Genomic DNA, 24,151 nt, shown 5'->3' on the forward strand with positions numbered 1-24,151 from the left:
TTTGGATGCCTTACTACCGAATAAAGAAAACTGAGTCGATATTTCTCATAGAAAAAAGGATCCCACTGGTGCCTTTGATCTTAGCACTCAGAAGGTAGGAACAAGTGGATCTCTGAGTTTGAGATTGGCCTGGTTGCAGTGAGTTCCATGCTATCAGGGCTAGGTAGTGAGGTCTTACCTCAGAAAAAACACGTCTAAAAAGGTTCTCCTGCCATGCCTCAAGTGTTACAAGCACAGGTATGTACTACTGTGCCTGGCTACAAAACTGATTTTTGCCAAAGCGAAGACGAGCAGTGGCTCCCTGGAGCCCAGAAACAAACACTAGAGTAGAGCGGCCAGTGGTCCCGCTCAGTGTCTAGGGCATGCCATCCGCCCAGGGCAACCCAAGAGTGATGTTTCCTAATGCTGACTGCAAAAATTGGTCAGCTGTGAGCTAGGAACAAGGACAAAGGAGGCAATGCGGCAGGGACTAGTGTCCACCATTCTCTGCATCGGAAGACTGATGCTGCCCTGTGTGGTGTAGGGAGCTCAGCAGTGCCCTCAGCCACTGCCTGTGAGATCCAGTGGAACATCTTTAGCCCACTTAAAAGCAAAGTCTTGTCCTCAGACACTGCCAAATGTCCCATAGAGTCAAGCCAGTACTTAATGAAACAAAAAAGTCACACTGGAGTCAGGTGTGGTGGAGCACACCTTTAATCCCAGCACTTGGGAGGCAGAGGCAGGCGGATTTCTGAGTTCAAGGCCAGCCTGGTCTACAGAGTGAGTTCCAGGACAGCCAGGGCTATACAGAGAAACCCTGTGTTAAAAAATAAAACAAAAAAAAAGTCACAGTGGAATGTCCCCATCTGTAGTTACAGGTTTAGAACACACAAAGGTAAGGTAAGGTGGCCTAAGCAAGTCACCTTGAGAAATACTGTTTTATCAGAGGACTGTGAAAGTCAACATGTAGACTCAGTGGAAGACAGACAACTTACTGTCAAAGGCTAATGGTTTCCTGATGGTGAGGCCCTGTCACTGTGCATCAGAAATCAAGCTGGCACCCAACCCCACTGACTAGCATTCCTGGTGCTGGAAATACTTTGCATGTGTGGTGGTTTGAATGAGAATGGCCCCCATTAGCTTATATATTTGAATATTTGCTTTCCAGTTGGTGAAACTGAGGATTAGGTGGTGTGGCATTGTTGGAGGCGTGTCAGTTACTAGGGTGTACTCGGGGTTTCAAATTTTCACACCATTCTTCAGGTGTGTGTATGTGTGTGTGTGCACACGCACGTGTGCATGTGTGGACATGCATCTGAGGGTCAAGATGCTGCAGTTCCATGCCTGCCTGAATGATTGCATGATCGTCATGGGATCTAACCTTCTGAAACTGTAAGCCTCTGATAAGAGTAACAGAGAAATATCTAAGACGACATGTTAGAAGAGGAGGAAATATAGTCATCAGTGTCACCCAGCTACAAACCCAGTGACAAACGGGTGCAATAGTGGCCCAAATGTTATGGAAGTGACCGCCCACTTTTGAAAAATCAGCTTTGAGGCTCATAGCTTATCTTGAGACTGCGAAAGGGGCCCCAGATCTGAGACTAGATAGGTCACAAACCTAGAGGGAAAATGATTACTATGATTATGCTAGAGGAACAGAGCACTCTACTGCTACTGACATTGCCACACACAGGCCTTACTCAACTATCAGAGAAGCTACTGCTTGCTTCTTGATGGGTGTTACCACAAACTCACAACAAACAGCCCTACCACGTCAGACAGAACATTTGGTCCTAAGTAGGCTGTCTGCTTCACATCCCTTCTGGAGATTTAGACATTTATATGGAAGAAGCGACTGAAAGATTGTAAGAGCTAGAGGTGGCGGTTGGCTCCAAGGAAACCACACCTTCCAGTTACAACTGGACTAAGACACATATGAACTCACGGACTGTGACAGAAATGGCCAAGGTCTGCTCACGTTCAAGCCAGACAACCCTGCACAGAGAAGAGGAAGTGAGCACAAAGCTTCTAACCAAGAAGCTCTTTGTAACTGACAGCCGCTGGGGAAGGGATGATGTTGGGTACACACTCCTGGACGTGCCTGATGCTGACAGACTCCATGTTGTGTGGGTGTTTTACTTAGGAACTTTTTGTTGTGTTGTACATTTTTTTAAAATTATTTTTGATCAGAAAGATGGAAGGAAAGTTGGGAGGGAGAAGAGAGAAACATGAAGTTGGGTGGTGGTATGGTCTGAATGAGGTTGGAACCCAGAGGATCCTCTATTTCTATGTTTAGTCCCCAGTTGGTAAGCTGCTTTAAGGGTTAGGAAGTGTGGCACTGTTGAAGGTGTATCTCTGTTGACTGGAAATGTCTCTTTTAAAAATACCCCAAATACTTCTTTAATTAAAGTGAAAACCAATAATAATCACAATAATCTAAAGAGTTCCATAAGGAACTCCCCTAGCTAGGAGCTTTGTCTCAAGAGCCTTCTGGGACACTGAGCTCAATGATGACAGTACTTTCTCCTGTGGATGTCAACACTCACCTCATTCTTTCCCTAGTACTCTCCGTGCACTTCAACTCCAGAAAGGGGGCAGAGGCAGCCCTAGCCCCATGGCCCTTCATCTGTCAGCAGAGATCCTTATAAACTTGAAACCTAACTGGGAGCAAGAAACTAGGCAGCAGGCAGCACTGGGCGTCTCTCAGAAGATCTGTCCAAACCTAGAGATTGTCGCCTAGACATAAAATCAAAGGAGATGTTTGCTGAGAGATGGTGTTGGGTGCAGGGGATGAGGACCAAAGCCGGGACCTTCCATGGCCTTAGCGCACTGTGAGCTGCAGGCCTGTGAGCTGCCAGTCTGCTCCAGGGCCTGCTTTTGCTCCCTGCAGCACCATGAATGGCTCACAGCTGAGTTTGCCTTCTCTCCTGACACATTTCTTGTTACAAAGTTCAATGGCTTCAATTAAAATTAAAACTTTTAAAATGAAGAAAAGTTCCTATTGCTATTTCTTATCTCATGGAATTGCTTCCCCATGAGAGACATTTTTTAATGTTGACTGATGCTCTAAATTAAGGATCACTTTGCCCCACCCCTAGAGATGATCCTTCCTGAAGCAGGGAGTCTGGTTGGCTGGATAGGAAGTCTGCAGCAGCTCTCCACAGCCAAGGTACCCGATTACTGCTTAAAAGTCCCTTCCATTCTAGCTAAGGCAAACTTGTTCTAAAGTGCTTGCTTAAAAGATACATGTATTGACAACATCTGCCTGGTTTCTTTTTTAATTATGAAACATATTCAAACATGTTCTGGAAGCTTGAAGAGAATGATTATCTCACTGGACAATGCTTTGTACAAGGACCTATTTATTGTGTGCCTTCTCCTTGCCTAGTGCTAGGCTCTATAGCCTCAGACTGCAACAGGACCTGGTCCTAGCTGGCCTATGTGACATGTCTCCCTTAGTATATAGAAACATCTGAGGAACCTTTCTTTCCATCTTTGCCTCCTCTGGCTTTATAACATACATATAAGATATGCTGAGTCAAACTGAACAGGGCAAAGTTAAATTTCTCAGCAGCAAAGAGTTCTTACAATGAATGTTTTCCTTTATAAGAGTTGCTGTGGTCATCCTGTCTTTACACAGCAATAAATCTCCAACTAAGACAAAAGTTAGTCCCAGGGACCTAGGGTATTGCTCTGATAGTCCTACCCATGGTTTGGTTTGGTATAATTTGCACTTTGGGACTCTGTGTTAGGAAAGCAATGGAATGGGCCATACTAGTAAGAGCATGAAAGGCAGTGCTGTTGAGGGTGGTTTGAACTGTTGGGGCCTGGCTCAAGAAGCTTCAGAGAAGAGGCTAGTATGTTACCATAGATTATTCTTGTGGTCTTTTGGTGAAGAATGTGTCTCCTTTTTACTTATGTTGAAAAAAATCTGCCTGAGGCTAAATTGAAGAGTTTTTGAATTAGTTGCATTTGCAGACAAGATTCCAAAAGAGCCTAGTTTGGACTGTGACCTGTGGTAATTAATGCCATGGTTATAAAGATCTATAATGAAAAGGGACACAAGGGTGGGGGCTGGAGAGATGGCTCAGAGGACTGACTGACTAGAGGTCCTGAGTTCAAATCCCAGCAAACACATGGTGGCTCACAACCATCCGTAATGAGATCTGATGCCCTCTTCTGGTGTGTCTGGAGACAGCTACAGTGTTGAGGCCGGAGAGAGCCAGAACGAAAAGGAAAAGAAAAAAAGAAAAGGTGCACTAGGAAGGAAGGAGCCAGTGTTCAAAGATATAAACAAATTAAAGAAAAGCCAGATGATAAATGGAATAAAGGCAGGATCCACCCAGCTAAGCTTCCATACATAACAGTGAAAAGAAATTAAAGAATACTTTGGGTCCAGGCATAGTAAGTAATCCCAGCACGAGGCCTACAGCCCTCTGAGTTCAAGGACAGTCTGATCTATAGAGCAAGATCCAGGACAGCCAAGCTCAGGCAGTGAAGGAAACCAAAGAAAAGAGAAAGCTGCTGAAGTTGTGATTGAATGAGGGAGCCAGGTTCCAGCCCCAGCAAGGGACAGAACTTGACAGCCTTAGCCACGTGGTTCTGGCTTTAGAATCAAGGATGGATTTTCCCTTCATGTCCAAGGAAAGCCGCTGAGGCCAGGAATGTGTCAGGGTGTCCCTGTGCAGAGTCCCAGAGAGGTCACTGCATAAAAGGGGTTACGGGATTTCCAGCCATGACTAAGGAGAGCAGGTAAGGCTAGGCATGTGTGATGTGGCAGGAAGGTTTTGCAAGGCCGCTGTGAGGATAAAGCCTGGATACCCTTAGAGACCCAAGACTTTAGAGATGCCAGAGCCCTGGGATACCTGGTGGAACCAGCCCAAGAGAGAGCTGTATTGCAGTCAAAAAAGCTGAAAGCATTGGGAATCTAGAAAAGGATCTCACATCAGACATGGAACTGCAGAGTTTAGAGTCTGGCTAACTGCCCTGGCCCAGTGCCCCCACAGGCCTCACCCCTCGTTTGGAGTGCGTGCGGCCTGTGCCGCCATATGCTGGGTGTGGCTTGTTCTCAGTTTTGACTTTACAGGGATTACAGTTAAGAGACTGCATGAATCTCAGAAGAGACTTTGGACTTTGGACTTTTAAACTTTGTTGAGTCAGGCGGTGGTGGCGCACGCCTTTAATCCCAGCACTCGGGAGGCAGAGGCAGGCGGATTTCTGAGTTCAAGGCCAGCCTGGTCTACAGAGTGAGTTCCAGGACAGCCAGGGCTACACAGAGAAACCCTGTCTTGAAAAACCAAAAAACAAAACAAAACAAACCCATAAAACAACAACAACAACAACAAAAACCCCAAACCAACCAGCCAAACAAAAAACACTGCTGAGACTGTGATAGGCTATGGGGACTTTTGAAGTTGGACTAAATGCATTTTGCATTATGTTTTGGCTACAGGCCTATGGGAACCAGGGAGTGGAACGTGGTGGTCTGAATAGGAACTGCCCCCACATTTTCATGTGTTTGGATGCTTGGCCCATAGCAAGTGGCACCATTAGGAAGTATGGCCTTGTTGGAGGAAGTGTGTCACTGTCAGGGAAGATCTTATGGTCTCCAATGTTCAATCTAAGCCTAGTGTGGTACATCCTCTCCTGCTGCGGCTGTGGATCAAGATGTAGAACTCTCGGCTCTTCAACACAGTATCTGTCTGCCTGCTGCCATGCTTCCTACCACGATGACAATGGACTAAACCTCTGAAACTGTAAGCCAGACCCAGTGAAATGTTCTCCTGTTAACACTGGGGAGAAAAAGCTCTGATGGCATTTGAGAAGTCAGCTGTAATGATGCTGACTGTGGTAGCAGTGGCATATAGACTCAACAGACAGAAAAGGACACTATAATTATAGGTCATTTCTTTTCTTTTTTAACCTACAATATTTTTTTTTTCTGGCTCAGACAAGTAGTTGCCTAGCATGTCTAAGACCTTTGGTGGATCTTAAACACCATAAAATAACAAAATACTTTTCAAAATCCTGTATAATTTCACCTTTGTAATGTCACCTCAGGCATGATTACAGCCGTCACCTTCATCTTAGGGTCTAAGCACAAGGACTTCTAACCCACACCGGACTCTGTAGACAGCTTGGAACTGCCCCAGCTCACCTCGCCTCTCTGCGATCTGCAGGTAACCGGTGGACAGGTACTGTTCCATGTCCTGCTGGAAAGCTTCCTCAAAGAACTTCTGGCGCTCCTTCAGCTTCAGTTGCTGGGTGTGCTCCATTTCCAGGGCCTTCTGTGTGTACGCTGTATCTAGTTCAGCTAAGGAAGCAGAGGTGCAGCGGTGAGCTCTCCAGGAGGGACTGGACAGAAGGTGACAGATCTGCCATAGGAGACCGCAGCATCTACCCCATCCCACACTGCTTCCTTCCCACTGCTGAGCCCTTGCCCCATGTGCCCTCTCTGTGACCTCCCACCACACTGCCTGCTCATGGCAGGGAGCTACTCATCAGTCGCTCCCGTCTTCTTAGGTGACCCTCCACCTTGTTCCATCTGACTGTTTCTACCAAACCGTTCCTGGTTTTTTTTTTTAAAAAAAACAATTATTTGTGTGTGTGTGTGTGTGTGTGTGTGTGTGTGTGTGTGTGTGTGTGTGTGTTTCTGTGCCTAGCCTGGAGTTAGCCACATAGGCAGCTTTGAGCCACGAGTGTAGGTGCTGGGAACTGAAATCCCATTCTCTGAAGGAGCAGCAGTGTTCTTTTGATTTATAAATACGCTAAAACAGGTGAAGATTTGAGTTCCTAGAGGGATGTACCTATATTTCATTCTTTTTAATATCTTGTCAACCAGTTCTGTTCCAGAAAAATAGGAAACCTTCAACAAATGCAGTAAGAACACAAATACTGAATGTCATTCAGGCTGAAAGGGAAAGAAATTTGGATACATGGTCCACCATGATTTTATACATCTGAACATTATATTAAGTAAATCAGCAAGTCCCAAGAGGACTAATTACTCTTGACTAAACTAGAGCCCCTGGGATAGACTGGTAGAATGAAGGAGGATGGGAAAGAGAAGGGAGGGAGTGTTGTTAATGGGCACAGAGTTCAAGTTTTTAAAAATAAGGTTATCATGGGGAGGCAGCTCAGTGGGCCAAGTGCTCATATTTAGGATTCAGGAGTGGCATATGTGAAACCTCAGTAACCCCACACTGGACAGTAACTCACAGCAGATAGTAACAGGCAACACAATGTCAGTAACAGACTCTCAAAAGGCAAAGTGGTCAGCACTGCCGAGCATGCTGGTATTCCCAGCACTTGAGAGGTGGACACGGAGGGATGGGAATTCCCAGGCTATGTCAGACAGTCATTCATCCCCTCCATCCCTCCACCCCATCTGTCCCCTCCCTCTTCACAGACAGACAGGCAGGCAGACAGACATTAGCAAGAAACAAAACAAGTACAACACTAAAGCCCTCCTCAGGCTTCTGAACTCAGCGGCTTCCAGTGCGCTGCAGAGTGTGTATTTGCAAAGCCTGCAGGCAGAGGACAACTGACTCATTTCTTTTGCTTTGACAGTCCACATATCTGTTAAATAAGTCATGACTACCCAGCACACTAATGTAATTCTACTCTAAACACATTAGCATCCTTCAAACACTTCATAGTCAAGTAAACTGATTTAAAAGAAGCAATTCCAAAATAAGCCATTCAAAACAAAAGATCAATTTAGAAATTATCAAACGGGATTTTCTTAGAGAATTATTTTAACCGACTCAAGACTCTCTGTAAGGAGTTCCATTTTCTTAGGGCTTTATAATGACCTCAAGTGTCTGAATTCCTAGTAGTGTGGATTTTCATCAGAATTCCTTATGCTGGAGGGTGGGGTGAGGAGAGATGGGGTGAGGAGAGTCTAGGTTATGGAACTTAAAATGACGTTTAAACAAGAAAGCACAACCGCTGGGCTGCCAGGGAGACAAGAGCCGCCCTGATGACATCATCCACTGAGCAGAGCCAAGAAGCAACACAGATGAGAAACCTGAAAGAGAATTGAATTAAAAAGGGTCTCCCTCTGACTAACAGAACCCCCGCCTCTGCCTCCTAAGTGCTGCAGTCAAAGGCCCGCCGCCGCCGCTGCCCCCGCAGCCGCCGCCGCCACCTAACCAACTACAATCCAATGTTCTCATAGTTTGTCAGGAAACACACACTTCAGAAAACTATAATCTATGTAGCTGAACTGTTCTCCAAATCTGTACTTCTGTTGTCTTATAAACACCACAGCCAACAGACTCCTACAAGGCTTTTCTCACTCGGCCTTGGGCTCAGCTACCCTGCTCCATGAGCTGAAAACATGGTCCTTATATTTCTGGGGGAATTCCTGGTAATTGGTGTTCCAAGGATGGATGGGTGGATTTCAGCTTTGGGCTATTATAATAAAGCTACTCTAAACATTTGTACAAGTTACTAAGTGAAAATAAGGGATTTCTAAGACAAATATCCAAAAGCACATCTTTTGGGTTGAATGGCAAGGAAGAGCCAAACCATACTGCAGAGAGGTCATCGCACTGACACACATGGTCAGTGGGTGAGAGAGCCTGTTTCTCTGTGCCCTCACAGCTGTGCCCTGGGGCTCAGAGAGCTTCCCTTCTCCTTTCCTACAGTACTTCTGGCTCTACCACATCCCAGTTTCATCCCAAGTTCTCCAGCAGCTGTTGTTTCTGATGTCACTTTGTAAAGGTCCCTGGCTGTACCACTGCCCTAATTACTTCTTGCCACATCTGGGCTTATTAACCATATTTAACTGTACTAAAACTTTGTACAGAAACTGAAGATTTTTAAGAAGACATTACTCTAGTTGATGTCAGTAACATCTAGAAGATGTTACTCTAGTTGAAACCATCTCTTCCATGGTTTTATTATCTAATCACAACCGCACGTCCTTCCCACGACAGCTCCCACAGTAAGGTGCTCACCCATTCCTGAAGTTTTTCCTGCTTCCCTGCCCTTAACACAAGACATGAACACAAACTACCCCATAAGAGACACTACAAAAAAATTTTTTTCCTGGAATTAAGATATTACATGTATTTTTGAATACATCAAGTTCCAAACCTTGCATTTCAATAGCATTTAAAAGTTTTATGTGGTATCTGAGAAAGAACAATCTAGAATGCTGGACTTAATGCTTTTATTTTATTTATTGACCTTTCATGATGCTGGAAAGTACCCCAAGCACTAACACATACCAACCAGGCAAACTCTATCAATAAGCTATACTCCAGAGCAAGTCAACCCACTCTCAAAAAGAAAGTTACATGACTTCTTATGAAGTCTTGCTCTACTTTGAAAACACGGATAAAGGGATAGCCTTGGGGTTGGAGAGATGGCTCAGTGGTTAAGAGCACTGACTGCTGTTCTTCCAGAGGTCCTGAGTTTAATTCCCAGCAATCACATGAGCTATAGCTCACAAGCATCTGTAATGGGATCTGATGCCCTCTTCTGATGTGTCTGAAGACAGTTATAGTGTAGTCATATACATAGAATAAATAAATCTTAAAAATAAAATAAAATAAAGGGATAGCCCTACACACACACACACACACACACACACACACACACACACACACACACACACACNACACACACACACACACACACACACACACACACACACACACACACACACACACCTTGTCTCCAGTACTAAATGGTACTTATTCTAAGTTCTGTGCGTGCAGCTGTGAAAGGAAGATCCTCACCTACCATGCAGCAGTCAAGAATGAGGCCAGTTCTAGAAGTCAGAATAAGTAATCTAACAGCACAGAATCTGCAGCAGCTCCACAGTTGTTCTCCAAATGCAGTGACTATGAGTGACTCCTGGAAGTGCAGTTTCCTAAACTCAGGCCACAGGAATACTATTCTGGTGTCTACAGTTTCCGAACACTTATTATGTTTCTATAAATTAAATCTTCTGAGTGAAATGGCTATTGTCTTGGCTTTTACAAAAATACGTGTCACAGGAACACGATGTGAAGGCAAGGTTTACTGGATGGCCAGGGACTCCTCCTCCCTGAAGTCTGCTGTCCTGGGAATGTGGTCACACGGAGGGATGAGTATAAAAGAAAGGGCTCGTGGTTCATTCCGGATGCACAGCTCTTGGTCTGCACACAGCACTCACTCTTCAACTCCCATCACTAAGAGGTCATGGGCTGAGTGACTATCATATCCAGTACTGTCTGGTTTTACTTACTTTAGATTGGATTAGGAAGAAAAAGCTAATCCCAAATTCTGGTTAGCCTGTCTCCACAGCCTCGGCTTCAGTCCTTACCTCCAAGCTCCAGCCTTGAGTTCCTAACCTGACTTGCCTAGAAGATAAGTCCTTGCTACCACAAGTTGCTTTTGGTCATGGTGTTTATCACAGTGACACACACACACACACACACACACACACACACACACACACACACACACGGCCAGCACAGTGGTGTGCACCTGGAGTCCTAGCACAGGGGAGGCTGGGCTCCCTGCCCAGTCACCGTAGCCTAAGCAACAAGCTCCAGGTCCCAGTCAGAGATCTTGTCTCCACAAACAGGTAGAAGGCTTCTTAGGAACACCACCTAAAGCTGACCTTTGATCTGCCTACACACACGTAGGTGAGGCATGGCGGTGCACACCTGTGACTCTAGCACTTCAGTGGGGGAGAAGGCGCAGTCCAAGGTCATCCGTGGAGAGCTTGAGAGTGACCTTGGCTACAGAAGACCTTGTTTCACTTGCTCTTCCTCTCTTCTCTCTCTCTTCTCTCTCCATCCCCTACCCCTCCATGTGTTCATGGTCAGCTTCTTCTTCCTCCTCCTCCTCCACTTCCCTTCCCCCTCCTCTCTCTCTCCCCCTCTCTCTGCCTCTACTCCCTCAACTCCCCTCCCTATGCCCTAAATAAATAGAACCTCATCTTAAAATTAACAACAAATAAAAAATGATATATGGATTAACAACCTACTTGTTTCCAATCCCTGATATTGTTTCCAATTCAAAGATATTTTGAAGAGGGAAGCAAGCAAGCCCTGGCGAGGTCTAAAGTGACTTGCTGTGTGGAGGTGTGGGAACCTCCTTCCCTAGAGGATGGAGTGGAAGCCACAGACACTGCTACGATCTAATCCGCTTACCATCTTGAGAGATTCAATCAGGCTCTCAAATGGCTTGACTATTCTGATCCCTGCAGGCAAAGCTGGTGTATCTCCTGTGCCCGGCCAGCAGCCTCCTAAACACCAGTGGTCTTTCCCCAAACTATGCACACTTTTTATTGTTGATGTTCAGGCTATAGCCCAGACTGATGGCAAACTCATGGCAATACCCCTGCCTCAGCCTTCCACAGAGCTGGCTTTTGATCCGTCTGTGGCTAATTTAGCCAGATGGTTCCATAAAGTATTCCCAGGAGCAGTGCTGTGCTGCAGCGTAGTGACTGCACCCAGATAGCCGAACGAGGCCTGTGCGCCCACACACCGCCTTCATGTGCTCCTCTCGGAGCTAAAACACTACTCTCTCACGCAGCTTTCTGTGGCCTCCCATCCAGATGGAACCTGACAACTAGACAACCTCTAACCAGAGCAGGGGAGCCCCGGTCTCGGGGAGACAGAGTTCTGGGATGTGGAAACTGTTAAAATGAAACCACTTGAAGCTAAGCACTGTGGTGCGTGTCAGTAATCCCGGATTCAGGAACAGAGACAGAGAGAGGTATGACAAGTTTGAAGCCAACATACTTTACATAGAAAGCACACACCAACCAAGCCTACCTAGAGAGATCATACCTCAAAACCAACCAAACAAACAAAACCCCCATCGAAACAAAAGGTCTTATTTATACTTCAAAATGCACTGAAAATCCCTATACAAGAAAAATATTGGCAAACTAAAGAACTAGTCTGCTTCCATCTTAGGCTGAAAGCCATCTTACAGTAAAGACAAACTAGGCTCACTCCTGTTTGTGATGAAACCTCTGTTTCTCAAGGACTGGGCTATGCCCCACTTGTAACCTTAACTACAAATGGTACTAAACTGTTTCAGAAATGGCAGGCAGGGAAAGGGTTGCTGTGGCTACCTTGCTATGACTGCCTGCTGTTAGGATGGTCTTACTCACAACCATGCCTTTGCTTCAGGGCAGTCAGGACTGACTTGCTATGCTTATGTTCTGCTTCTGTAACCCCACCTATTTTGCCCGCCAAATCTTCCATTTGGAAATTCCTTACCACTGAGTCATAAGAGCTTTGTCCTCACACCCAAGGCTGACCTCTAGAACCCCGCCCTAGGAGAAGGCTATCCCTGTACACGCCTAAAACAAGCTTGCCTTAATTCTTTGCCTGCTTTAATTAATTTAGACATGATGGTTTGAGTTGGTGATCTTTCTCCTCTGTCTTTGGAATTAACTAAACCGTATATATTCAGATCCAAAACTGGTATAATAAATGAAGAGTTGCTTTTGCATTGCTGTAAGGAAAACACTCTCATGGCTGTCATGGAAGAAGGGTGTGTCTACTTGCATTCTCAGAGGACACAGCCCAGCATGATGAAGAAGCTAAGGTCCCCAGAGAAGCTCAGCGCACAAGAGCAGAGCACGCGGCAGTAACTTCTTCACAGAATGGACCAGGAAGTAGAAACTGTGGGAAGGATCAGACCAGGAGGCGGAGACTGGCTGCCTCCTGGGATGTCCCCACAGGCTTGAACCCTAATTCCCAGTTGGTGGCTGTTTTGAGAGTTTGGAAAGGCTTTTGAAATGGCCTACTTAGAAGTGACCTCTGGAAGATGGCTCTCTTTTTGCTTGCTTGTTTTCTAAAGCGTTGCACATGCATACAGAGCACTTAAGAGCCCAGAAGAGAGCATAAGATTACTTACAAGTGGAGTTAGCTGCCACGTGGGTGCGGGAAATCGAACCCGAGTCTTCTGGAAGAACAGTAAATGCTCCTAAGAGGTGGACCGTTTCTCCAGCCCTCGGGAATGGGTCTTACTGGTAGTACCTATTCTAGTCTGCCCCCAACTTGCTGCTTCCTGCCTATCTGTCACCACAGAGCCAACTGAACTCACTGGGATGTCTTCCCTGGCAAACAGCCTTTTTTTTTGAACAATGAACCAAAATAAATCCTTCCTGAACTGAAGTTGCTTCTTTCAGAGACACTGGCACACTAATGAGAAAGTAATTAACACCGAGTATTAGTCTCAAAGGTTTATCACAAGTGACTTGGTCTTGCCAGCCTTCATATTGTTAGCATTGTAAAATGCTCAATGTCAGTGGTAATTAGTCAGCCCAAATCAAAATCAGAACTATTACATGCTCACTTTAGTGGCTATAATCTAAAAAGATAGATAAAGGCTTAGGGATATCTCTTCATAAGAGAGCACTTCTTGAGCATGTGTTATCCCTGGGTAAAACCTCAGCAGTGCAAAAACATAACGAAACATACTACCACATGCAGACCAGGAGAAGTAGAATTGCAAAGTGTCAGTGCCATCCTGGAAAAGTTTAGTGACTTCCGAAAGGAATGGTGAGCAACCCTACCCACACAACTCAGCAACGTCTATCCTAAGATCTACCCATGATAAATGAAGACAGATCTGGATAGTTTATGTGTTCTTTTTTAAAGGTTTATTTATTATTATATGTAAGCACACTGTAGCTGTCTTCAGACACACCAGAAGAAGGCATCAGATCTCATAGATCTCATTACAGATGGCTGTGAGCCGCCATGTGGTTGGTAGGATTTGAACTCAGGACCTTTGGAAAAGCAGTCAGGGCTCTTAACCGCGGAGCCATTTCTCCAGTCCAATAGTTTGTTTATGGTAATGTTTATAGTAATGTTACTCACAAAAGGAAATGAAGTACCAGATACCTATCAGAATATACAGCTATCTCAACACATATGTAAAGGAAAGAAGCCAAGTGAATACATATAGTACATGCCATTTATATGAAATATCCAGAAAAGTCTACAGACAGAAAATTGATGTTTGTCTGAAGTTGCAATTAGGAACAGAAAGTCATATTCGGAGATATTGTTCTATAGCAATAACAACTTTTAAAATGCATTAGAATGTTCAAGTATACACTGAAAGGTAATTGTATGATCCCAATGCTACACTCAATGGAACTGTTGAAGACCCACAATCTAAGAGGACTCTGCACTGCTCTGGTGGTGAAGAGCCAGCACATTAAACACTCAGAGGAGAAATGCACAACACTCTGCTTCCTTCCTTCCCACGAGGAAGGATGGAGCAGAAAGAGCCTAGGCTCTGGGGTCAGAACTGTAACTCTTGGAGGTCTGCTTCAACACAGACTAGAAGGTGTCATGTTAACAACTTGTGTACAACATGGCAAATGTCTCCTGACAGGGTTCAGGAGTATCTATGAAGGCAGGAGATGCAAGACGGTCACTCTCAATCCCATCATCTTTGAAGTGGGTCACAGATCTCCAGAGATCTATCAAGAGTGCCTATCCCAGCCTCCCCTACCCAAAGAAAGGATACTATGCTATGAATCTGCCTAACACTGGTCTGAGAAAGCAAAACTTTTGTGCTTTATAATACAAAACCCTCTGAAGGTCATTAGTAGGGCTCAAAGCCAGATATCTGAAAAAGGAGCAATTGCCAGAGAAACTAAGAAGAAGAAGAAAGCAAGCCATCACTCCTTATTTCCTGGATTACTTGTCATCAGACAAGAGACTTCAGAGCTTCCTTAACACTGTGCAAACTTTCCAGTTATAACAAGTATTTTGGCATTGCATCTCCCAAATGCACAAACAACAGAACTGGCAAAGAAGCAATAAAAACATCCTGCTAGGAGCAAAGATGGCTCAATGGATAAAGCTGTTGCCCACACAAGCCTGATGACCCAACCACAGAACCAACTTAAAGTCAAGCAGGTGTGGCACTACTTGTAATTCTAGCACTTCAGAGGTAGATTCGGGTCCCTAGGGTAAGGTGGCTCATTGGGTCAGTGAGCTCCAGGTTCTGCAGGAGACCCAGCCTCAGGACAGAAACTAGAATGGATACACCTAGCTGGATGTGATGGCAGAGGACGACAATCATGATTTAGGTGGCTGATGCAGGAGGATTACCATAAGTTCCAAGACAGGCTGGATTACAGTGAGATTCTGTTTTAACAGCAGTAGCAACAATGCTATTTAGCAGGAAAAAAATGGCTTCAAAACTTTGGCAGTAATCACAATTCTTAAAGATGGTCTCAGATGGGATCTGGAAAAATTAGAGTGAGTGCAGACAAGACACAAAGCCTCTCCCGTCAGACATTAACCAGGGAAAATTAACTTGGCCCTCAGCAAGGTTTGCAGAGAGCTGTACTTTAAGAGGGCTGCTAAGTGTTTAAATGGGCTCACAGGATGGGTTCTTAAGTGCACCAGGATGGGCTAGCCTTTTCTTCACACCGTGGGAAGGAATCTCTGTCTTCCCGATAGGTGACCCGGTACTGACACAGAACAGAATGCCGGCAGATGTCAGCACATCCCAGTGCTTCTAGCCGTCTCTCCTATTGCAGGGTGACCACTGACCACTCACAGGGAAGCAAACCACAGTTCACATGCCTGTAGATACACAATGGGCAGCCCTAGGCAGGACAGGGACAGGAGAACCACCACCAAGGGTTTCTTAGGTCAGTTGGTCGGCGCTGACTCCTCCCTGGATCTGGAATTCTCCATAAGCCAGTAGTCTTCTGAGTTAGTGGGAACTCCACAGCTGCCTTCAAAGGCAGACTCTGAAGGTCCATAGGAGCCCAGGTAATTCCTTAGCATCAACCTCCAAAAGAGCTCAGAGAAATCATGAAGCATCACATGTATGCAACAGATAAGTCCTCTTTTCAAGCCTGACAGGCAGTATTTCCACACAATTCTTTTCCGTGGTGCTCAGAGTTAGTTTTATGAAAGGTACAATTTTTGCTGTCAAGTTTATACTACGTTCCACTGAAAGGGTAATGAAATAGAATGGATGTATTTGTTCAAGATACCAAATGTGTTATGCAACAAAAGCTTATACCAATTGGTTCCGATCTATTGCTATAATTATCGATCATGAAATAGAGGTCTAATCTTTATAAAAAATTGAAAGATAATATTTAAGGGTCACAACTCTCATCTCACGCTCTATTTTTATGTAGTTTAATACATAAACAAGCTGTCATAGAGTGTCAATTCCTCTTCAGTATAAAACATTTTCCGAGAGATTTCCAGGTCAGGCACGGTGTGGTGTCTGACAAAGTATCAGAATAAAGACTCAGCTCGGTTTGAAAAGTAAACTGCTCAGCTTGGCAGTGATGCACACCTTTAATCCTGGCACTTGGGAAGCAGAGGTAGGTGAGTTCAAGGCCAGCCTGGTCTACAGAATGAGTTCCAGGATAGCCAGAGCCAGACAGAGAAACCCTGTCTTGGAAAAAAAACAAGAGGCAGGGACAGGGATGGGGGCAGGGGTGGGGGTGCAGAGAAAGAGCGAGCTAGTGAGCAAGCATGAGGCCCGGAATCAAATGAAAAGGCAGGATGTAAATCTCCATGTGTTCTTCAAACATCTTTACCCCATTATAGATAAGCTTCTTAAAGACATATGCATACTGACATATCTTAAAGAAACCAAGAGCAGACACTTAATATTCTTGGCAGAATTCATCAACAAATAAAAATTCTTAAGAAGTAATTTCCTAGGTTAATAATTTAAAATAATGCCCACACTAAAACCATTCCTCTTAGAACTGCCAAGGCTAAGCATGCCTGAGAGAAACAAGCCATGTGCAGTCTACAAGTAACACTGAAGTCCTCACTGTCCTCATCCTAATGTGCCTTTTCCTCATTACCTCACAGGTAAAGTAAGCAAGAATGTAGTGTACTCCTAATTGGAATTTGATTTCATAAATTCTTCACTTCTTATGTTTAAGCATAGGCCTGGATGGTACAGTATACCTGAAGCCCTCAGTTCAATTTCTAAACTACAACAACAACAAAGTTAAAGTACGAGACAGACTTGAGACAGGAAGGAAAACTCTTCAATTGACTTCGATGCTAACTCAAACTCTCAAGCAGAAATGACACACAGAGTAAGAGACTGGAGCCACACACTCTTTTCAGGCTTCTACCTGACATTGCACGATATACACATGAAACATGCTACAGCATATGCTGTCTTAAAGGCCTAATGGGGAGTTTTTAAAATGCAATAACTAGCAGAAATTATCCACCAGTTGCTTCTAAGGATGGAATCACATTACTCACCCAAAACACTAGGAACTAAGGCTTAAGTTTTGTTTGTTTTTCCAGCAAATTCCACAGGTTTATATGCTTCTGTAGGCATACTTAAAGACATCACATTTAAGGTCATCTCCTCAGCTAACGGTGATAAGAAGTATGCCCAGGTTCTATGAACTTATACATTTTAAGCCTATATGAAGCAATAAAGCACTTGCAAACCCATCTTAGAATCAGCCATCTTAGGTGAACCCAGAGTAGCATGGGGTGAACTTTAACTTTCCTCTGTCTCCAGACATAGCCACACACTTAACTATGCTACCTTCTGCTTGGAATGAGCACCCTAGCAGCGAGGACGCTGAGTTAACTCTCATTTCTAATCACAAGAGATGGACTGGCACTGCTTGCCTGACATTTTAGCTTCTAAAATAAACGCTACTTCAGAAAAACGCCTGTCTGGGAAATTTCACCTGACAGATGAGGAGATATGAATTACACATGCAAATGTCCTAGATTCCCATGCTACATTTATTTGTTCTCAGAATTAATTTAGCGGTAATTACTTACTGATAATACATAGAAAATAAAGCTCTCACTATAGTATTTATAGGTTCAAATCGGGTTAAATTTAATTTCAGCTTTTTAATAATATTTCATCTGTATCATGCAAATTTAACAGTTTTAAATGAAAAACATGAAATAAAGTTCCACCTACAGGGATTCGTCTGACTATTTTCCTTGAGTCCTGGAGATGACATGATTAAGAACTGAGCAAACGGGCAGACGCACGCTGGTCCAGAGGAACCCCAGTTACCAGGCAGCCCCTCTCACGTGCATCTTCTGAGATGGAGAACAAAGGAAGCGAGGCTGCAGCCAGAAGCTGGCTTGGTTTTCCTCCAAAGAAAATGTGTTGAGCCTTTTGGTTTCCCGATGATTCTGATGGCTTAAGCAGGCAGACATGGGAATCTACTGCCTCTATAAAGCAAAATGCAAGCTCTCAGGGGCTCTGGCATCCAAAGATGCACGCACTGATCTGGGACCATACCAAATGATGCTGAACATGGGGGTGGGCTGGGCTGGAAATATACTAAATCCTTCTGAACTGTCATCTAGGTGCAAAGATGCACGAGAAACATCTAAACAGCACAAGAAACATTAATGTCTGAAGGTGGACAAATTAAAATAAAAAAATAGGTTTACTTTATAATACATAAGCATCTTTAAATTTCCCCCATCGCATTTAAATGTAGCTTTAATAAAGGCTCCCTGAAATTCAGTAGCACTAACCAGTGGCTTGGAATGTACAATAAGTCCTCAAATGTCACAATTCTGATGGTTACAGTAACTGGCGGCTGAACCCAGCTTTAGAACTGCATCCCCAACACTCTCTGCAGCTCTTCTTCAGTCAACCTTTCTACATTCTCTTTTTCCTTTTAGGCAAATACATTAAAAAAAAAAATTCTTCCTTTAACCTAACTCTCTCCCACTCTCTTTTTTTTCTTTAGCCTTACTTTTATTGTTTTGTTAATTTGAGACTAGTTCTTGCTATGTTGCCTGGGTGGTGGACTCATGGACTGGAGCATCCGAAGGAGCTGAGATCACAGGCACACACCAGCACACACCAGCACACACCAGCACATGCAGCTCACCTCTTGCCTTAGAATGCACAAGGCCCTGCATTTGATCCCCGAGTTACATAAACGTGGCACGGTGGGGAGCACCTGCAATCCCAGCACAGGCAGGAGGTTTAGAAACTCAGTCATGTGCAGCGATGAGGCCAGCCTGAATTACATGGAAAACTGCCTCAAAACTAAACAGCATACACAATTAACATTTAAAAAGATCACAGAAAGAAAGAAAAATGAGACAAGTTCTACAAGTGAGGAACAAAGCTAACCAAGTGAAGATGCCAGCCAGCAAGCCTGAGGACCGAGTTCAGTACTCACGAGCACACATACACGCGCGCACGCACGCGCACACACACACACACTCCCTCCCTGTTCCCAATGTTTTGCACACACTTCCCTCTGTGGAGGTCACTGGTCTAACCGCAAAGCCTTGCCTGTGTGTGACAGGAAGGCTGTCGTGTACCACTTGCTCCCTGTGTCCAACTGTCCCTCACTTCTTCCCACGCGTCAGATGCTTTGGTGATGACAAATTACTTGTAGTTCTTTCAATGAACAAGAAATCCAAACTTTAGCTTCAATTCTTGAAATAAACATCCCTATATTGCTGCCAGTGTCTTCGCCCCTCTCACTGTCCTCACCGTCCTCCTTCCCTGCAGGTACATCCCCTTCAGTCTGAGTGACACCGCCTGTCTCCAGTTGATTACTCCGTGTTAAGTGTCTACTCCCCTCATGTAGGTAATATTCAAACTACATTTGCCTTTCTATCCTGTAAGCTCTAGCAGTCTGTCAGATCCATGAGGGTAAAAGGTGGTTCTGTCATCCAACTTGAGTCTTTATCACTTAGCATTCCCAAACAGCAGCTAAAATAGTTTTGCCTCACATGTTGGAACAACTCCTGAACTGAAGCAGCTGTTACGCAAGCTCAACATGTACTATTAGTTTGATTTGAAGCACACTAAATGTTGCTATGTCACTGTAAGCACAAGGTACATTTCAGAGTCACCCAGCAAGTGAGAATCCTAACATCTCTCAAGTCTCCAGACAGGTGATATGTTGGTTTGAATGAAAATGGCTCCCCTGGGCTCTCAGCCACTGAGCCATCTCACCAGCCCCACTCACAGTTTTAATTCTGTACTCAGTAAGCATTGTCTTTTGACTGAAAATTCTTATATAAATTACCCACTAGATGAAAACAACAACAACAAAAATATAGATGGTATTGTTCATGTACAGAACCCCTTCCTCTGAATCCTTTCTAATTTCTGACTACATGATTTATGGCAAAATTTAAAGGCTAACTATATTAAGTTTCCCAAAGAGTTGCAATCCTCATTTATTATAATTGCCCTTAACTGTGAGGTTCCATTTTTATCCAGTATTTAATTTGAGCAGAGAGAGCAGTACACTGCAGAGGTGGCTGTGTGAGCGGGCACTCTCCCTAGCTAAGCTAGCTGTTGTCTTTACGGAGATCGGCATCTGAGAGAGTGGCCAATGCCTCCTCTAAGTAGTCAACAAGGACAGGTACCAGCTGGAATAGCTTCCAGAGAAAAGGGTCTGGTGGTTGCTTTGCCAAAGGTGAAAGGGCAAATGTAATATATAAAACCATGTTAAGTCAAGTATTATACAATTAGATAGGAATATCTAACTGTAAATCTTTGTTCCTTTGCAGTGACACATTTTTAGACTTAAAATCTTAAGAGTAATTTTTAGGATTTATACATGGAATAAAAGCCTACTTTTAAAACTAGGGGCTGAAGAGATTTCTCAGCAATTCAGCGCACTTGCTGCTCCAACAGAGGATCTGGTTTGTTAAGCACATGGCAGCTCACTACCTCTGGAACCAACACCCTCTTCTGACCTCTGTGGGCACTGCATACACATGATGTATATACATTCCTGCTACCAAAATATTGTTTCATGAAAATAAAATTAACATAAATACCTGAGTTTGATCCCTGGGGCTCATGTAAAGGTGGAAAGAGTGAACAGACTCCACAGAGCTATGCTCTCTCTGGCCTCCCCGCACAGCCTCACACAAACAATAATGAAACTAACAGGTATGCTGCCAAGTGCCTTTCATCCCATCACTGAGAAGGTAGAGGCAGATAGACCTCTGTGTAGTCATGGTCAGCCTGGTCAATTCAGCATAAAAAGACAGTCTCTTTAAAAAATTAAATGAAATTCTTTTCTTGCTGGATATAGTAGCATCCACCTACCATCCCAGCTACCTAGACAGAAGGAGCGTGCATTTCGAGGCAAGCCTAGCTAATTTAGTGAGACTGTCTTAAAGCACATAGTTACCAAGGGATGGGGCAGAGTTCAGGAGGAGACGACTTTTCTAGCATGTATAAAGGCCCTTTGTCCAGTCCTATTAACAGACTCTAGCTCTAAATAAAATAAAATAAAAGACTAAAAACCATAGCACCCTTCCTCTACTGTTTGTAATACTTGAAACTCCTCACCAAGCTTAAGGGGATGCAGCATTTGAGGAATTAATAATTCTTCTCACTACCAGCATTGAAACAACTGGTTTTCATACCACAGCAGACATCTGCCTCGTGCAACAGAAGTGCACAGTAAACTGAGCGCATCGGCCTCGGCAAGCAGAGGGAGAAGCCAGACTCTGGGACAACACCAACTCTGTTTCTAATCTTGTGCTTCGTTCCCTCCAAATCACTCACTTCTTCAACTTAGAGAGGGCCTCGAAGTGTGACGACTAAGCTGCGTAAGACTGCAGAAAGTAAAACCTCTTGCTCCTCTGCACTCCCAAAAGATTCGAGAACAAAGGCGACATTAAAAAATAGAATTATAACATGTTTGAGTGAATTTTTAAAACTTTTATCCTTTAATATTTTGGAAGGATAGTTAATTTTCTTGTTATAGGCTAATTGTACTTCTAAAGTATTGGCAAAACGCTCAAATGCAAACGTTTTTCTTCCCTTCCCCTTTTCTCAAGACAGGCTCTCCTCATCCTTGGTCAGGTTGGTGAGTCTGTGCTCCTGGGTTCAGGGATTCATTCTCCTACCCCTGCTTCCTAAACACACTGGAGTATAAGTGCATGCCACCGTGCGCATTACAGGGGGAGAGGGGGAGTCTTTTTTTTTTCCCCCCGAGACAGGGTTTCTCTGTGTAGCCCTGGCTGTCCTGGAACTCACTCTGTAGACCAGGCTGGCTTTGAATCTACCACTGCCTAGTCACAAGGGTATTCTTAAAATACACTTAAAGCCTACCTATAATGCAAATTTTGAGTTTGGTCACATTCAAGCATAAATTGTTCTGTGGATAGACCTGGTGTAGAAGCTACACAAAATTAGAAATGTGCGTATAAATAAGGTATTTCATCCCAAATTGAATTATCCTATCAAGCAATATGTAATACTAGCTAACCTTTTGCAAACAGTTGGTCTCTGAGAACAATACGCTACAACAAAATGCTTCAGTGGGGAGATGCAAGTCAAGCTGACACTTTATATAACATGTGTGCCTGCTTGTCTTCTACTGTTAGCTTGACGGGGCTTTTTCCATCTCTTTATTATATAAGAAATGCTAAACTGCTCAATCAAAGCAAACAAGAAGCAAAGAGGCATTTGATGAGGATTTCAAATCTTATTTCATTCAAACAACCGGTAAAAAGTAATGCCCATGCATAGGGGATCACAGTTATGTAAAAACCATGAGAGTGTGACAATACATGCCATCACGTGGTCACAGAGCATTATCTTCAACAACTGGCCATGAGCTTAGCCACCACAGTAGGTAAAATAGAAATGTTGACAAAACAGAATCTGTTCAGTACAGCCACCTTTGTCCTAACAAGTGAGGCACACAGGTAATAGGAACATAAACAACATGCTGGAGAGCTTTTACTCACACAGTAGGTCAGTGCGAGTTCACAGGAGCTGGAACAAGCATACTGCAGACCACAGGAGAGTCAACAATAATTTACTTCTTCTATTTCTTGTAAAAAGTCTCCGAGAGTCGTAGTTTCTATGGAATTAGTAAAGCACGCCTGAGGGGCATATGGAAGGACACTGTGCTAGGACGTCTGTGTGTTTCTTCCCTAGAGGTTCCCTATGACCAGTGTGGTGGTTTCAATGAGAAATTTCCTCCATAGCCAGGCAGCTAGACACTCGGTGTCCTCTGGTGGCAATGCTTGTCAGGGTTTGAGAAGATACGGCTCTGCTGAAGGGAACAGATCACTAAGGGCAGGCCTCAACAGTTCCTACCGATAACCAACCCATGTTCAGCTCCTTCTGCTTCATGCCTGTGGTTAAGGATGGGCCCTCTCGGCTTCGTGTTCCAGATCCCCTTGTTCCAGGCCTCCCCTGCCATTATGTACTCACCCTCTGAAGGGTACCAAATAAACTCTTCCTCCTATACAGTGCCTTGGTCACAGCAACAAAACAAGAACTAACATGACCAAGTATGGGGACATGCCTGGAACTGTTCATTGTGTCCCCCTTAAAAAGCTCCTCTAAGATAAAAGTAATGCTGGTTTGCTTTTCAGAATCTCAGAATGTGTTTCATCAAAATCTCTTAATTTTACAGATGGAGAAACCAAGCCAAAGGCCAAAAGACTCATCAAAGTTACAAGACAGTCTAGGGACAGAACCCAGCCCTGATAAAGTCAACCCCTTGGCAGTCCCTGAGGTTGCAGGCACACTCTGAGCTCCCCCCTCCCCGTCCCCTGTTCTGTGACCCAGACAGACTACGGACAGCACAGACACCCAGACAGACTACGTACAGCACAAACACCCAGACAGACTACGTACAGCACAGACACCCAGACAGACTACGGACAGCACAGACCAGTTTCTGAAACCCTAAGACTCCACTTGCTTAACATTTCTTCCAGGAGTTATTAGCACCTGTGCTACAGTTAAACCAGAACTTCAAACTTATTGTGAGTAACTAAAACTTAGGTAAACAGTACTATGGCAACTTTTGCTTTTTAATATAAACTACCCCGTTTATAGGAAGGAAGGAGTTTTTCCTCATCACCAAGCTACAACATCTGACATCAGTTAATCCTCAATCCTTTGGGAGTGAAGAATTAAACAGGGAATTACCTTTGAAGGCTTCAAGCTCCTTCCTATAAGAAAAGAGAAAGGCAAATTTAAAATAATTCCTGCCCACTGAAAATTGCTCTTGCACAGTTCATGTGCTTAAAATACCCAGAAAAGCTTTGGATGCTCATGTCTCGACTATGCATCACTGAAAATATCAACACAATTAGACTGAAGTAATGGTTTTCATTTCTGCTCTAATCTCTTAATGGCTCAAAAACTGCTAAAAATTTAAGTTACAAAAATAAATGTAAGACAC

General features: G+C 44.1%; 1 protein-coding gene across 1 annotated transcript in view; it reads right to left on the reverse strand.

Annotated features, from left to right (window-relative positions):
* The window catches only part of Dtnbp1 (dystrobrevin binding protein 1), a 77,470-nt gene that overhangs the window by 4,145 nt on the left and 49,174 nt on the right, over positions 1 to 24,151 (reverse strand). The window contains exons 7-8 of the mRNA XM_021215520.2: positions 23,896 to 23,918; positions 6,140 to 6,295 (exon numbers count right to left, since the gene is read on the reverse strand). Coding sequence (XP_021071179.1) covers positions 6,140 to 6,295; positions 23,896 to 23,918 — 179 coding nt within the window. The remainder of the gene's footprint in view (positions 1 to 6,139; positions 6,296 to 23,895; positions 23,919 to 24,151) is intronic.

This window comes from Mus pahari, chromosome 16, assembly GCF_900095145.1.
Source record: "Mus pahari chromosome 16, PAHARI_EIJ_v1.1, whole genome shotgun sequence".
NCBI classification, from domain to species: domain Eukaryota; kingdom Metazoa; phylum Chordata; class Mammalia; order Rodentia; family Muridae; genus Mus; species Mus pahari.